This window comes from Gopherus evgoodei, unplaced genomic scaffold, assembly GCF_007399415.2.
Source record: "Gopherus evgoodei ecotype Sinaloan lineage unplaced genomic scaffold, rGopEvg1_v1.p scaffold_69_arrow_ctg1, whole genome shotgun sequence".
Lineage (NCBI taxonomy): Eukaryota > Metazoa > Chordata > Testudines > Testudinidae > Gopherus > Gopherus evgoodei.
The window spans coordinates 480,794-495,482 of record NW_022060090.1 but is presented as its reverse complement, the minus strand read 5'-3'; the positions used below and the strand labels follow the sequence as shown (position 1 = coordinate 495,482).

The following is a 14,689-nucleotide window of genomic DNA, read 5'->3' as shown; positions in this document are numbered from 1 at the left end:
TGGAAATTTCCAGAGGCAGGTATAAATATGCAAGCATGAATCAGGCTAGAGATAACAAAGTTAGTTCAGTCAGGGAGGATGAGGCTCTCTTACAGCAGTGGAGGTGTGAACACCAAGGGAGGAGAAACTGCCTTTGTAGCTGGCTAGCCATTCACAGTCTTTGTTTAATCCTGAGCTGATGGTGTCAAATTTGAAAATAAACTGAAGCTCAGCAGTTTCTCTTTGAAGTGTGGGTCTGAAGTTTTTTTGTTGCAGGATGGCTATTTTTAAATCTGTGATTGTGTGTCCAGGGAGATTGAAGTGTTCTCCTACAGGTTTTTGTATATTGCTTATGCTCCAAAACGTTTTTTAGTCTATAAGGTGCCACAGGACTCTGCCGCTTTTTACATTTCCTTCCAGTATCACAGAGGCTGAAATGACACCTTTTTTCCTGCACTTGCTCCTCTTCATTTAAATATAATTTGGAAAGTTCCCATGATAACTGCTCTTCAGCACAACCCCGAAGCAATGTGAGAATAACTGGCAATGATACAATCTGCATCACTGGTGACTCTAACAATAACTCTGCAATAGGAGGAATGGTATAAATGTGATGCTCCCTTGTTTCTTGTGAGAAGGGCACACTCAAATTACTCATGGGAGAATGGAGTTGATAGAAAGGACAAATGGGTCCACCTCAAAGAGTCAAACTGCAAAATGCAAAACTGGGCCACTCATCTGGACAAACTGAGGGATATCGGTGCTTCAAGCAGTTCAAACAGCTTTTAAAAGTTACTCTGTGGGAATCAGGAAAAGTATTAAAGTATTGATAGCCCTAGGGGTTTCTACAGTGTTTGCAGATTCTCTGATGGCTCACATGGGCTCAGTGGCAAAATAAGGTTTTCCCACATTCACTGCTTCCATTGGGTCGCATACCTGTGTGGATTCTCTGATGGCTAACAAGCTGCAGGCGGTGAATGAAGTTTTTCCCCACACTCACGGCATTCATAGGGCCTCTCCCGTCTGGTGGATTCTCTGATGTTTAGAAAGGTGTGAGCTGCAAGTGAAACTTTTCCCACACTCACGGCATTCATAAGGTCTCTCTCCTGTGTGGATTCTCTGATGCCTAAGAAGGTGTGAACTGTGATTGAAGGTTTTCCCGCACTCACGGCATTCATAGGGCCGCTCCCCTGTGTGGATTCTCTGATGAGTAATAAGGTGAGAACTGTGATTGAAGGCTTTTCCACACTCACAGCATTTATATGGCCTCTCCCCTGTGTGGATTCTCTGATGTTTAGAAAGGACTGAGCTGTGATTGAAGGTTTTGCCACACTCACTGCATTCAAAAGGCCTCTCCCCTGTGTGGATTCTCTGATGTTGAGAAAGGCCTGATCTGTGAGTGAAGCTTTTCCCACACTCACGGCATTCATAGGGCCTCTTCCCTGTGTGGATTCTCTGATGTTTAGAAAGGGTTGATCTTTCAGTGAAGCTTTTCCCACACTCACGGCATTCATAGGGCCTCTCCCCTGTGTGGATTCTCTGATGTTTAGAAAGGACTGAGCTGTGATTGAAGGTTTTGCCACACTCACTGCATTCAAAAGGCCTCTCCCCTGTGTGGATTCTCTGATGTTGAGAAAGGCCTGATCTGTGAGTGAAGGTTTTCCCACACTCACGGCATTCACAGAGCCTCTCCCCTGTGTGGATTCTCTGATGTTGAGAAAGGCCTGATCTCTGAGTGAAGGTTTTCCCACACTCACGGCATTCATAGGGCCTCTCCCCTGTGTGGATTCTCTGATGTTGAGAAAGGGCCGAGCTGCTAGAGAAGCTTTTCCCACACTCACAGCATGTATTTTTCCTCTTTCCCATGAGGATTTCCTGCTGTGCTGTGATTTCCTTGAGGCTCTTCTGAGTTCCCCAACAGAAAATATATTTACCCATTCTCTCTCCTGGCTGGTTTCCCTGCTCTCTTTCTGGTCTGTGCTGACTCTCCCAGGAGTTTCCCTGCTCATGACTCCTGGACACATTCCTTTTCGATCTTTGCAAAAATGCTCTGTGTTTATCCACTTGCTCAACATTTTCTTGCTGAAAATTCTGCTCCTCTTTCTCACCTACCATTGCATCACCTGCTGTGATAGAGACAGAAACCTCAAACAGGGATGGAAAGGGGAACGCCAAAACAATACAAGAGAGAGGTCAAATAAAAACAAGAACTGAACTCCTCCAAACTCTTTCCCTAAATAGGAGAGAGGAGAGGATCAATTGGGCCTTCATATCCCATCCAAATTTGCAGGGGGAAGGAAGGAAGCCATGGCCTGGTGTCTGCTAGGATCTACAGGAAGCAATGAGCTATGTTTACCCTAAGGATACGACCCCTCCTAGGGACAATAATGAACTGAGAGACCTCCCAAGGGCTCTACAGGGCATCCCAGATGTTTCTTTCAGGCACTTACAGATTCTGAGTTCGTTTATTGTTTCCTCACCTGTGCGGGGAGCTCTCAGGATCCATCTTTCCTCGGAACCATGGAGGTCTGGGACCCATGGCTCTTCTCCTTGTTCCAGCTGGGAGATTATATGAGGTTTGGAAACTGGAAACCCTGCTCAGATGAAAGAAAACAAAGGAGTTCAGTTGATTTCATATGACTGTGTCATAAAAACACTATTAATTTAACTTCAGTGCTTAGTGTGACCCAGTGTGCCTGGGGCAGTCCTCACTTAAAAGGCCAAAATCAGGGCAGGCTGAAAAAGGGAGAGCACATGCTCCCAAAATTGGTGGTTAACAAGGAAGTTAAACTCACTGACCAGTCACCAAATTTGCTTCTGATCCCCCATGATGGTTATTGAGAAACTGAAAGAAGAAATCACACAGCCCCCTTTATTGCATTCTAGTTCTCTGACTCCCAATCAGCATGTAGGTCCAGGACAGTGAGAGGTTATTTAAAAACTCTGCTCACATAAACAGTGTTCTTCTGACCCCAGAGTCAGCCACATTACTAGGTCAGTATGGGTTTGGATCTCACCCAAAATACTACAATGCCAGCCAATCCTTAGCACCTAAACTAAAGGTTTATAAGCAAGAAAGCATCTAAACTAAAGGTTTATTATAAAAGAAAGAAAGAAAAAGGGAGTTGTTAAATGGGAAAGCAATCAGATATATCTATTTCTGAATGTATCTGGTTCTTAGCAGTATTGGGGAGTTTCTGGCTTGAAAGGCTTCCTGGTACACATCCACATTATTCAGTTCTTTGTTCAAGCCTTCTGTTTGTAGAGAAGTTGCTCCAGAGGTAGGAAGAGGGATTGAAGACAAAATGGAGATGATGCAGCTGCCCTTTACATTCCTTTTGCCAAGTGGCTTGTACTTCCTGTGTCCCAAACACAAGCTTCACAGCACATGGCATGGAAAAGCCTTGGAGGTCTCAGTACACAGGCAAACCCCGGCATGTCTTGCTGACTCAATAGGTGTATCCCCTTAATCCTTTCAATGGGTTTATTGTATGGCTGATGACCCTGGATGGGCCATCCAACAGGCTGGGCAGCGCTGATGCCAATATGTCTGGGGGTGTCACTCAGAAACACTACACAAGTCTGGAATACAGATATACCTTACAGATCTGTAACTCACAATACAAAGCTAGAAACAAGATCATCATACTTGGAAAATCATAATATTTTCATTGACACCTTACATGGCATATCTAGCACGATTTATTGCAATTTCATCATATTGGTATTTATAATAAAATAATAATATAAAGTGTCTCTCAATTCCATATAGTGTCACTTAATAAACCAGTGCATTCCCAGGACCGATTCCTCAGGTGTTTGAAGATGCCGAACACTTTGCTTGTGAGGGACTGAAATACCCACACATATGTTGGGAACACACAGACACTGTGCAAGTCTGTTCCTCTATGTTCACTCTTCTAGAAAATTATGATCAATTTTGTTCATAGTATGTGTCAGGGCTGAATCCCCACTCTGTCACTCTGAGTGCAGAAAGCGGGGGCCCGCCAGGATTCTACAAATTAATTTATCCCACTCTAGGCTTGTATTAAAACCCCAAAGTTACAGCTTTTCTCTGACCTTGGCTTGGTAAATGCTGCCACCACCCAAATGCAAAAAAACCCCAAACCCTTAGACCCAGGAAGGAGCAGTTGAGAACTCTTCCCTCTAGGGCACCCTCAAGCCCTTTCACCTCCCCTCCAGGAAAGAGCTGAGAAAGAAAACAAAGGAAATTAGCTGTGGCTACCAGATAATCAAATCACATGCACAAACCTCTTCGGACACCAAAAATCCAATCCTGTTCTTAAAAGAGGTAAATTTTATTAAAATTGAAAAGGAAAACAATACATCTGGAACATAGGCTTTTGCTAGATCTTCAAAGAAAATTTTTGTAAGCATCCAAAATAGCTTTCTTTCGGGTTCAGCTTGAAGCTTACAAGCAAACAAAAGCATCTGGGATAGCACAGAGGAGATTCAAAAGCCAAAATAAAAAAATAAACCTGATTGTGTCTGTCTAAACATTCTCCAGCCAAATCATTTCTTCTAGGTATGGAAGATGAATTTTCATACCTGCTTCAAGCCTTACACAGCATTGCTACTCCGCGTCATCTTCTCCGGAAAACAACAGTCAAAGGGAAAGTTACTTTCCCATTTAACAAAGTTCTAGCCTTTCCAATGGCTCTTTTGGTCAGGTGCCCAATACTTTTTTTTTTTAAACCCTGTTGGCTTGTTAACCCTTTAGAGGTAAAGCAAGCAGAGAACAGACACCAACAGGGATTTTACAGCCAACTGGCTGGCTAGGTGTTTATAAAAGGGAGATCCCGCCCCTCCCCTTCATTTATTACTGTGAGGTATCATTTTAAAAGACAATCTACTGAATAGCCTCCTGTTAAACTGTGTAGCAACACTGTATGTAAAATTATAAGATTTTACGGTATGAAATTACTGAAAAAGTTGCAACCCTGTTGGTGTCACTAGGCAGAACCCTAGGTAACTTGGGTGGGTGGAAGGCCACGAGTGTCGATGAAGCCTCCCTGTTCTAGGCCTCAGTGAACCAAAGCTCCTCCATGTTGAACTTTACTTAATTTAGAAAGCTAGCAGCTGTGAAATTAAATGTGTAACAGTAAGTTATCAGTTGCAGCACAGCTCAAACCAGTCTAAAGCAGTAGTGATAAGGCCTACAAGATAACTTGCAGAAGGGAATATTACTAACGAGCTTCTGCAGCCAAGATTGCGTAATGTAACTACTACAGGGAAAGGAGGGGGAGGAAGGAAAAAAAACTTATAAAAAGGGAAAAGCCGCTTGTGTAGGTGTGCTGGATCTGAGGTGTGCCAACTCTCCCAGCACCGCTTTAAAATCTCAAATAAACTTTGCTTGCTTCTGCACCCTGGTGTGTTCATTGGCGCTACGCACTCCGGCCCACAAACCGCTGTTGCTTGGCCTCGGGCACTATCTGTGCTGGCAACAACCCTAACCCTAAGCTCCTCAGAGACAGCAAGGCAAGCAGTTGGTCAAATAGCCATTCTCCACCAGGGGGAAGGTGTGAAGAAGACATTTACATTTCATCACAGGGATCACCTGAAGTTCGTATCTATGACAGCCTGTCACCATGACTCAGCTGAGAACTGAAGTGATTTCTAGTACAAAGGACTGAATTATAAAAAGAGATGAGGAAAATGCATGAGACTATCTCTCTCTCCCCTTTCCCTCTGCTCATGACAACTCCTGAAGAACTGAATGTGGGCGGCAGGGGCAGGGTAGGGGGAGTCCTGGCTGAAAGGAAAACCAGCCTGTCTCAGCAGATGGTGAGAGAAACGTTTGATTTAAACCCGTTTTAGCTTGTTAAGTGAAACATTAGCTTGTGTTTTATCTTGCATTTCTTTTGTAAACAATTCTGACTTTTATGCCTCATTACTTGTAGTCACTGAAAATCTTTTTTTTCTGTAGTCAATAATTTTGTTTCCTTTTTTTTATCTAACCAGTGTGTTTGGATTAAAGTGTGTTGGAAACTCCATTTGGAATAAAAAGGCTGGTGCATGGCATTTTCCACTGATGAAATAACAGATTTCATATGAGCTCCCATTGTTCAGGAGTGTGCTGGACAATAAAAGTGTTCTTACACCTGGAAAAGCCTATAAAAGGCTGATGCCTCATCTCCACCTTGTCTTCAATCCTGCTTCTTACCTCTGGAGGACCTTTGCTACAAACTGAAGCTCTGAACAAAGGACTGACCCATCCCAGAGGGGGATGTACTCCAGAGACTTGATTTGAACCTGCAGGTTACTCCAACACTGCTATAAGCCTGAACTAAGAACTTTGCCATTACTGCATGTAATTGATTCCATTTAACCAATTCTAGCTCTCCTCTCTATCTTTTTCCTTTTATGAATAAACCTTTAGATTTTAGATTCTAAAGGATTGGCAACAGCATGATTTGTGGGTAAGATCTGATGTGTATATTGACCTGGGTCTGGAACTTGATTCCTTGGGATCGAGAGAAACTTTTTCTTTTATTGGGGTGTTGGTTTTCATTACCATTCATCCTCAGGACGAGTGGCACTGCTGGCGATACTGGAAGACTGGAGTGTCTAAGGGAATTGCTTGTGTGACTTGTGGTTAACCAGTGGGGTGAAACCAACATCCTCTTTGTCTGGCTGCTTTGGTTTGCCTTAGAGGAGGAAAAACCCCAGCCTTCGGCTGTAACTGCCCTGTTTTAAGCAATTTGTCCTGAACTGGCACTCTTAGTTGGGTCCTGCAAGAACCGCATCATCACAAGTATCATCTGCAAACTTTGCCACCTCACTGTTTACTCCTTTCTCCAGCTCATTTATGAATAAGTTGAATAGGATCGGTCCTAGGACTGACCCTTGGGGAACACCACTAGTTACTCCTCTCCATTCTGAAAATTTACCATTTATTCCTACCCTTTGTTCCCTGTCTTTTAACCAGTTCTCAATCCATGAAAAGATCTTCCCTTTTATTCCATGATAACATAATTTATGTAAGAGCATTTGGTAAGGGACCGTGTCAAAGGCCTTCAGGAAATCTAAGTACACTATGTCCACTGGATCCCCTCATTTGTTGACCCCTTCAAAGAACTCTAACAGATTAATAGGACACAATTTCCCTTTACAGAAACTATGTTGACTTTTGTCCAACAATTTTTGTTCTTCTATATGCCTGACAATTTTATTCTTTACTATTGTTTCAACTAATTTGCCTGGTACGGACGTTAGACTTACCGGTCTGTAATTGCCAGGATCGCCTCTAGAGCCCTTTTTAAATATTGGCGTTAGATTAGCAATCTTCCAGTCATTGGGTACAGAAGCCGATTTAAAGGACAGGTTACAAACCATAGCTAATAGTTCCCCAATTTCACATTTGAGTTCCTTCAGAACTCTTGGGTAAATACCATCTGGTTCCGGTGACTTGTTACAGTTAAGTTTATCAATTAGTTCCAAAACCTCCTCTACTGACACTTCAATCTGTGGCAGTTCCTCAGATTTGTCACCCACAAAAGGTTTGGGACTCTCGCGAACATCCTCAGCCATGAAGACTGAAGCAAAGAATGCATTTAGTTTATCTGCAATGACTTTATCGTCTGTAAGGCTCCTTTTGCATCTCGATCATCCTGTGGCCCCACTGGTTGTTTAGCAGGCTTTTTGCTTTTGATGTACTTAAAAAACATTTTGTTATTACCTTTTGAGTTTTTGGCTAGTCCCTTCTTCAAACTCCTCTTTGGCTTCTCTTATTACATTTTTACACTTAATTTGGCAGTGCTTTATGCTCCCTTCTATATACCTCACTAGGATTTGACTTCCACTTTTTAAAAGATGCCTTATCTCTCAGTGCTTCTTTTACATGGTCGTTAAGCCATAGTGACTCTTTTAGTTCTTTTGTTGTGTTTTTTAATTTGGGGGATACATTTAAGTTGGGCCTCTAATATTGTGTCTTTGAAAAGTGTCCATGCAGCTTGCACGGATTTCACTCTAGTCATTGTACCTTTTAATTTCTGTTTAACTAACTCCCTTGTGTTTGCATAGTTCCCCTTTCTGAAATTAAATGCCACAGTGTTGAGCTGTTCTTCCCACCACAGGAATGTTAAAATGCTGTTACATTATGGTCACTATTTCCAAGCAGTCCTGTTATAGTTAGCTCTTGGGACTAGATCCTGTGCTCCACTCAGGACTAAATCGAGAGCTGCTTCTCCCCTTGCGGGTTCTTCTACCAGCTGCTCCATGAAGCAGCCATTTAAAGTATCTAGAAATTTTGTCTCTGCATTTTGTCCTGACGTGACATGTACTCAGTCAATCTGGGGATAATTGAAATCCCACACTATTATGGAGTTCTTTATTTTGATAGCCTCTCTAATCTGCCTTCGCATTTCATCCTCACTATCACTGTCTTTGACAGGTGGTTGATAATAGATCCCTATTGTTATTTTCTTATTAGAGTATGGAATTACTATCTCTAGAGATTCTATGGAACATGCGGTTTCATTTAAGATTTTTACTTCATTTGAGTTTACATTTTCTTTAACATACAGTGCCACTCCCCTCCCCTCCCCCAGAGTACGACCCGTTCTGTCCTTCCAATATATTTTGTACCCCGGAATGATTGTGTCCCATTGATTGTCCTCACTCCACCAGGTTTCTGTGATGCTTATTATGTCAATATCCTCCTTTAACACAAGGCACTGTAATTCACCCATCTTATTATTTAGACTTCTAGCATTTGTGTACAAGCACTTTAAAAACTTGTCATTGTTTATTTGTCTGCCCTTTTCTGATGTGTCTGATTTTTGTGTGTGTGAATGCTTCTCATCTGATCTGGCCCCTATTTTATCCTCTTCCAGCCTCTCTTCCTGACTAAAACTAGAAAAATCTCTATCACTAGATTGTTCTCTTAGACAAGTCTCTGTCCCATCCATGAACTCCTCTGCAGCCATTGGCTTTCCCCCATCTCTTGGTGTAAAAACTGCTCTGCAACCTTTTTAATGTTAAGTGCCAGCAGTCTGGTTTCACTTTGGTTTAGGTGGAGCCCATCCTTCCTGTATAGGCTCCCCCATCCCCAAAGTTTCCCCAGTTACTAATAAATCTAAACTCCTCCTCTCCACACCATCATCTCATCCACGCATTGAGACTCTGAAGCTCTGCCTGCATACCTGGCCCTGTGTGTGGAACTGGAAGCATTTCTGAGAATGCCACCATAGAGGTCCCGGATTTCAGTCTCTTTCCTAGCAGACTAAATTTGGCCTCCAGGACGTCTCACCTACTGTTCCTTAAGTCATTGGTGCCTACATGTACCATGACCACCGGCTCCTCCCAGCACTACACATAAATCTATCGAGAAGCCTCGAGAAATCAACAACCTTTGCACCAGGCAGACAAGTCACCGTACGGTTCTCCCAGTCATCACAAACCCAGCTATCCTTGTTTCTAATGATCAAATCTCCCATTACTAACAGCTGCCTTTTCTTAATGCCTGCAGTTCCCTCCGCTGACAAGGTAACCTCAGTGCAAGAGGTTACCCCAACACCATCTGGAGGGAGGGTCCCAATTATGGGAAGATTTCCCTCTGCTCCCACAGACTGCTCTCCTTCTCTGGGCCTTTCATCCTCCTCAACAGCGCAGTGGCTGTCTGACCGGAGGAGGGAGAAATCTACAAGTGTCCCGGAAAGCCTCATCAACATATCTCCCTGCCTCCCTTAGCGTCTCCAGTTCCATCACTCTGGCCTCCAAAGCCTCCATGCGGTCTCTGAGGGCCAGGAGTTCTTTGCACCGAATGCACACATATGCCACCCGCCCACAGGGCAGGTAATCATACATGTTACATTGAGAGCAATAAACAGGATAGCCCCCACTCTGCTGCTGGGCTTCTGCCTGCAAGTATCAGAGGGGTAGCCGTGTTAGTCTGGATCTGTAAAAGCAGCAAAGAATCCTGTGGCACCTTATAGACTAACAGACGTTTTGGAGCATGAGCTTTCGTGGGTGCATCTGAGGAAGTGGGTATTCACCCACGAAAGCTCATGCTCCAAAACGTCTGTTAGTCTATAAGGGTGCCACAGGATTCTTTGCTGCTTCTGCCTGCAGTCTCTCTTATAGCTACCTAGGTTAACAACAGGGGTTTTGTTTCAATCAAGAAGTTTGTATTATAGCTTAAACGTTTTAAAGAATGGCAAGATTACCTCGCCCCCTTCCCACTCCCCTTCCAAAATCCCTCACAAAACTACCTGTTAACAGCCCTGTTTGCAAACCTTCCTGGTGGCTTGCTCACTGCTTTACAAAGCACTCCACTATCACATACCTCCAACCCCCTGCTGTGAGCCACCCAGGACCCCAGCCCTGACTCCTGCACCCCCCCCACATCCTCACCCCTACTCTGAGCACCAAATATGGGAGCTCCTGTACACAACCCCCCATATTGCCATCTGCATCCCTCGCACAAATGGGAGCTGCCCCAAGTAAGCACTCCACACTCAAATGTCCTGCCCCAACCCTGAGCCCCCTCCTGCATTCTAAAACCTGGCCAGACCCCGTACCCCAATCTCCAGCCTGCTCCTGCACCCTAACTCCCTCCCAGACCCTGCACCTCCAGCCCTGACTCCTGCACCCCCTCTCACACTCCAGCCCTTTCTCTTTCACTCCTCTCAAAAACACTCCAGTTCCCTGCCCTCCCTGATTCCTGAAACCACCCATAACCCCTTCCCTCTCCAGCCCCATGCCCCTCACACACCCCCAAACCCTGACTCCTGCACCCCTCCCAGAAGCCTCCAGCTAACCCTGACTCCTGCCCCCCCATATCCCCACCTGCATTGCTTGCATGAAACAGGAGCTGTCCCAAGTAAGCGCGCCACACCCCAACCACCTGCCCCAGCCCTGAGCCCCCTCCCACACATTAACTCCTGGCCAGACCCTGTACTCCAACGTTATTAATTTTTTTTTTAATAAAGGGCTCTTATCCAAAGTGCTTCACAATAGTTAGCTAACAGTACAAACAATATTTGGAAAGATCATTAGGTGGTGCAATGAGACGCTCAGCGATTTTCAAGTGGTCTGTGGAAAATTCAGACTACAAAAACAATCAAGGTACCTCACTTTACCCACATTCACTTCCTATTACTTATAGGAGGAGAATGAAGAAAAAAAATGAAAAATGGAGGTGAGAGAGAAATGAGAGAATGTTCTTTTTCTTGCCTGGGTCCCAAGGAGGGACCCCTAAAATGGAGCTGAGCACAGGCCCCCACTAACGCTAAATCCGCCACTGAACTTCCTTCTCTGGGTACCCCCAGCCAGCATTCAAGGACACACGGACTGTCTGTGTGATAAGTAACACTGGACCAGCAGCTCTGACTCCAGCAGCCTGCTCGTTACACCCGAAGCATAATTGTGGTCTGGGTGGAGAAGGCTCAGGGTTTGAGAGGTCAGGGGTAGGAAGCTTCTGCTGATTATGCTGCACCTAACCCTCAGTTTTACTAGAGCAAACAGGAGATATTTGACACTGTGTGATACGACTCCTGTGCTCTGTTCCCAAAGTGTTCTGCAGCAGGGGAGGGTCTCTGGTAGTGTGTGTGTCACTGGCATATTGGGGTGATGCTGAAACAGGGCAGAGTAGAGGTGGCATCGGGGACTGGCGTGAACCATCTCTCTTCTTTTCCCCTTCCAAGAACAGAGGGGACAAGAACCCTTACCCAGCGAGGTCACAGTGTCATAGTTCTCCTGCATGACATCCCTGTAGAGGGCTCTCTGAGTGGGGTCCAGCAGAGCCCCCTCTTCCCTGGTGAAATACACAGCCACCTCCTCGAAGGTCACCGGCCCCTGAAAGAGCGAGAGTCCAAAACTCAGTAACTGCTGCCCCACTCATAGCCCCCCTATACATGGGGGACAGGAGGCTGTCATAAACAGATAAGTAAGAGTTAATAGAACAGAAGTACTTCATATCTCTTTTGTCTGGAAAGGGTTAACAAGATCAGTGAGCCTGGCTGTCACCTGACCAGAGGACCAATCAGGGGACAGGATACTTTCAAATCTTGAGGGAGAGAAGTTTGTGTGTGTGCTGTGTTTGGTGGTTGTTCTCTCTGGGTTCTGAGAGTGACCAGACGTGCAACCAGGTTTCTCTCCAATCTCTCCGATACAGGCTCTTATATGTCCAGAATAGTAAGTACTAGGTAGATAAGCTGAGTTAGGCTTATGTTTGTTTTCTTTATTTGCAAATGTGTATTTGGGTGGAAGGAGTTCAGATTGGTATTTTGCTGAAAAGATTTTAATTTGTACTTGTATACTTAGGCTGGGAGAGTATTCCAAGTGTCTATAGCTGAAAGACCCTGTAACATATTCCATCTTAAATTTACTAAGATAATTTTTACTGTTTTTCCTTCTTTAATTAAAAACTTTTCTTGTTTAAGAACCTGATTGTTTTTTTTTTATTTTGGTGTGAGATCCCAGGGGACGGGGTCTGGATTCATCAGGGAATTGGTGGGGAGAAAGGAGGGAAGGGGGAGAGAGAGGTTATTTTCTCTCTGTGTTAGAATTACTTTCTCTCTCAGGGAGAGTCTGAGAGGGAGAGAGAGAAGGAAGGGGGAAGGTGAATTTTCCTCTCTGTTTTAAGATTCAAGGAGCTTGAATCACAGTGATCTTCCAGGGTAACCCAGGGAGGGGAAGCCTGGGAGAGGCAACAGTGAGGGAAAGGGTTTACTTTCCTTATGTTAAGATCCAGAGGGTCTGGGTCTTGGGTGTCCCTGGGCAAGATTTTGGGGGGACCAGAGTGTACCAGGCACTGGAATTCCTGTTTGGTGGTAGCACTACAAGTACTAAGCTGGTAATTGAGCTTAGAGGAATTCATGCTGGTACTCCATCTTTTGGACACTAAGGTTCAGAGTGGAGAATTATACCCTGACAGAGGCAAACAGAAACTCTGGGTGGATTGCAGTCAGAGTCCCACCCTCACCCTGCTCAGAGCATCCAGGAAACACCAGGGGGAGGGAACAAAGAGAGAGCCCCTCCTCTCTCCCAGCAGGGCCATCACACACCTACTAGCCACAGACTGATTCAGGAGATGGAGCTGTCAATAACTTAGTCCCAGATTTGGACCTCAGCGTCCAAACTATGGGGGTTAGCATGAAAACCTCCAAGCTTAGTTACCAGCTTGGACCTGGTACTGCTGCCACCACCCAAAAAATTAGTGTTTTGGGGCACTCTGGTCCCCACAAAAACCTTCCCTGGGGACCCCAAGACCCAAATCCCTTGAGTCTCACAACAAAGGGAAATAAACTTTTCCCTTCCCCCCTCCAGGTGCTCCTGGAGAGATACACAGAAGCAACCTCCGTGAATCTAAGCAGAGGGAGTCCACCCTCTCTAATTCCAGTCCTGGAAACAAAAGCACTTCCCTCTTCACCCAGAGGGAATGCAAAGTCAGGCTAGTAAATCTAACACACACAGATCTCCCCCTGACTTCTTTCTCCCACCAATTCCCTGGTGAGCTGCAGACTCAATTCCCTGGAGTTCCTCACTAAAGAAAAACTCCAACAGGTCTTAAAAGAAAGCTTTATATAAAAAAGAAAGAAAAATACATACAAATGGCCTCTCTGTATTAAGGTGACAAATACAGGGTCAATTGCTTAAAAGAAATATGAATAAACAGCCTTATTCAAAAAGAATACAATTCAAAGCACTCCAGCAACTATAGACATGTAAATACAAAAGAACATATAAATCCCTATCTGATCTTTGGTACTTACAACTGGGAAACAGAAGATTAGAAAGCAGGAAATAGAAATCCCCTCATAACTGAGAGAGCATACAGGCAGACAGAAGACAAAGAACTCAGACACAAACTTCCCTCCACCCAGAGTTGAAAAAATCCTGTTTCCTGATTGGTCTTCTGGTCAGGTGCTTCAGGTTACTTTTTTTTTCAGGTGAAAGAGACATTAACCCTTAGCTATCTGTTTATGACACGCCCCCCAAATTGCAGACAGTGGGGAAGCTCACTGGCAGTGATTTCCTTCTAGAACTTTAAAATAAACAGATTAATACAACACATGCACCTTTACATATACCACTATGTATATAACTAACAGACTTCTACATTTTAAGAACACTTTTTAACTACTAGATTCTGGGAAACTCTCACGGGAGAGTGCATCAGCTCCTTTGTTAGAAGCTCCTGAGATGTGCTGAATTTCAAAATCAAAATCTTGGAGAGCTAAACTCCAACGAAGAAGTTTCTTGTTGTTCCCCTTGGCCGTATGAAGCCACTTTAGTGCAGCATGGTCAGTTTGTAGCTGGAACCGCCGTCCCCAAACATATGGGCGTAGCTTTTCCAGGGCGTACACAATGACGTAGCATTCCTTTTCACTGATTGACCAGTGACTATCCCTCTCAGACAGTTTCTTGCTGAGAAAAACGACAGGATGGAAGTTGTGATCTGTTGCTTCCTGCATGAGAACTGCTCCTATACCACGCTCAGATGCATCTGTGGTTACTAGGAATGGCTTGTCAAAATCCGGGGCCCTGAGTACAGGGTCAGACATGAGCGTTGCCTTAAGCTGGGTAAAGGCCTTTTGACACTCATCAGTCCACTTAACTGCATTTGGCTGGGTCTTTTTGGTCAGGTCGGTCAGTGGGGCAGCGATTTGGCTGTAGTGTGGCACAAATCGCCTGAAGTACCCGGCCAAGCCTAAGAAGGATTGGACCTGTTTCTTTGACCTTGGGA

General features: G+C 44.6%; 2 protein-coding genes across 4 annotated transcripts in view; both read right to left on the bottom strand.

The window, feature by feature from the left end:
* Positions 1 to 14,689, bottom strand: part of LOC115643738 (zinc finger protein 660-like) — a 579,185-nt gene that overhangs the window by 106,275 nt on the left and 458,221 nt on the right. The window lies entirely within an intron of this gene.
* Positions 1 to 14,689, bottom strand: part of LOC115643735 (zinc finger protein 135-like) — a 62,182-nt gene that overhangs the window by 1,525 nt on the left and 45,968 nt on the right. Inside the window, exons 1-2 of one of the 3 annotated variants that reach the window (XR_003998362.1) lie at positions 2,460 to 3,776; positions 916 to 2,105 (exon numbers count right to left, since the gene is read on the bottom strand). Coding sequence is in view for 2 of the 3 variants with exons in the window: in XM_030547731.1 (XP_030403591.1) it covers positions 985 to 2,094 (1,110 nt within the window). In the remaining variant the exon portion in view is untranslated. Of the gene's footprint in view, positions 1 to 390; positions 2,106 to 2,459; positions 3,777 to 14,689 lie in introns of those variants that run through there. The other 2 variants (XM_030547731.1, XM_030547732.1) reach the window with 2 other exon arrangements.